The sequence below is a fragment of the Pteropus alecto genome, unplaced genomic scaffold (genome assembly GCF_000325575.1).
Source record: "Pteropus alecto unplaced genomic scaffold, ASM32557v1 scaffold287, whole genome shotgun sequence".
NCBI classification, from domain to species: Eukaryota; Metazoa; Chordata; class Mammalia; order Chiroptera; family Pteropodidae; genus Pteropus; species Pteropus alecto.
The window spans coordinates 1,312,222-1,313,745 of record NW_006439718.1 but is presented as its reverse complement, the minus strand read 5'-3'; the positions used below and the strand labels follow the sequence as shown (position 1 = coordinate 1,313,745).

Sequence of the window (1,524 nt, the reverse complement as noted above, 5' to 3'; positions counted from 1 at the left end):
CTGCAGGACTTATAGAAATATGGAAACAATTGGAATTCCCTAGAAGGGAAACCTCGAGGAGGATAGGTGATGCTGAGCATAGCCTCCTTAAGTCCCTGTGTGCCTACCTGACCTTGATTTCACTGAGAGACAGGCGAATTTCCTTCAAGATGTTCTGAAAGTCTGGGGTTGGGAAAAGACATTAGAGTGAGCAGGAGGTCTTCAATGCCCAACGACTGAGCCAAGAGTGACCCAGGCACCGGAAGCTATTGGAATTCGTCAGAGGGGCTAACTACCCACCTGCCACGCATTTTCAGATGGGCAACAAAAGTCACATGGCAGTCCAGATTTTCCCAGGGTGAGTCCCAGCTCAAATCAGCATGTAGAACTGTGCCCTTGACCTCCATATAAGGGCAGGCCCTGGGAAGAGCTTGTCAATCCTGAGCCTGGCTGGGATCAACCACCTGCTGTGGGGTGTGTTCGTGTTTGTGGACACACACATATTTATATTTGCGGTCAGCAACTTGTTAAATTAAGGAGGAAAATATATTTAATCTTGGCTGGTGTTGTTGCAAAAAGGGCCATCCCAATTTCATTTGCTGGCTGTGATAGTGGATCTGAGGCAGGCCCGAGTGGGGTGTCCCCCCAGGCTGACTTCTTTATGCCTGCAATGGGCAGCCTCATGTCTCTGTCCTGTGCCTCAGCCACAGTGTGGACCCTCGCTTCCCATTAGGCTCTGTATGGCAGGCAGGACAATGGGAGGAGCCAGATTCCAAGGGAGGAGACAGGAAGGGCTGAGAAACACTATGATGGAGGGCCGTGCTTCCCTGAGGCCTTCCTGACTTTATAAGAATAGAGATGCAAATACATAAGTAGAAAAGGGCGAGGATTTTTAAATCAAGCGCTCTCTTGCATTTGGAAAATAGTTGTTTTAATAAAATAAAGACAATACAATATTTCCCATCCATTTCAAATAAGAGATCCAAATTTTTTATCAGTGCAATAAGCCCTTTGAAAAGGTGAGTTGTGTGTGATTTCCTATGCAGGTGGCATCAGCAAGGCTCAGCTTCCAATGTAAGTTCGCAGGTCTCCATGTAAGCTCTAATCCATTTTGTAAAAATGCATCCTTGTGCAATCCAAGGCCAAAGTCCCATGGGCCACGAAGAGGACTCAGAGTATGAAGTGTGGATGGCTACTCAGCCCTGTCCTCAGGGCCTGTGAAGAAGGGAGGCCCTGGGATTTCCTTTGTACACAGGCACTGCATCAGCCTTCATTCTTCCTGGTGTGGCTGCCCATGTCTGATATGCCAAGGCCTCCACTGTCTCTTTTTTCCTACCCTTCTGCAGACCAGCAGAATATTCTCCCCTTCTCATCGCCGACCAAGAGTTTGGTCTGGTTTCTTGGGAAGAGAAAGAATAGACAGGAGTGTTAGATGCAAGCCTGATTCCTGCTTATCCTAACTGGCACTCAGGAAATTGCAACATAGAAGATTCAATGCAGGACCCATCGGAGCCTCTACCTGGCCTCCATCTGAAACAGGAAAGA

At 48.0% G+C, this 1,524-nt stretch overlaps 1 protein-coding gene across 1 annotated transcript in view; it reads right to left on the bottom strand.

Annotated features, from left to right (window-relative positions):
• Positions 1–948: 948 nt before the first annotated feature.
• The window catches only part of WDFY4 (WDFY family member 4), a 265,837-nt gene continuing 265,261 nt past the window's right edge, over positions 949–1,524 (bottom strand). Inside the window, exon 62 of the mRNA XM_025050333.1 lies at positions 949–1,378. Coding sequence (XP_024906101.1) covers positions 1,312–1,378 — 67 coding nt within the window. The 3' untranslated portion in view covers positions 949–1,311. The remainder of the gene's footprint in view (positions 1,379–1,524) is intronic.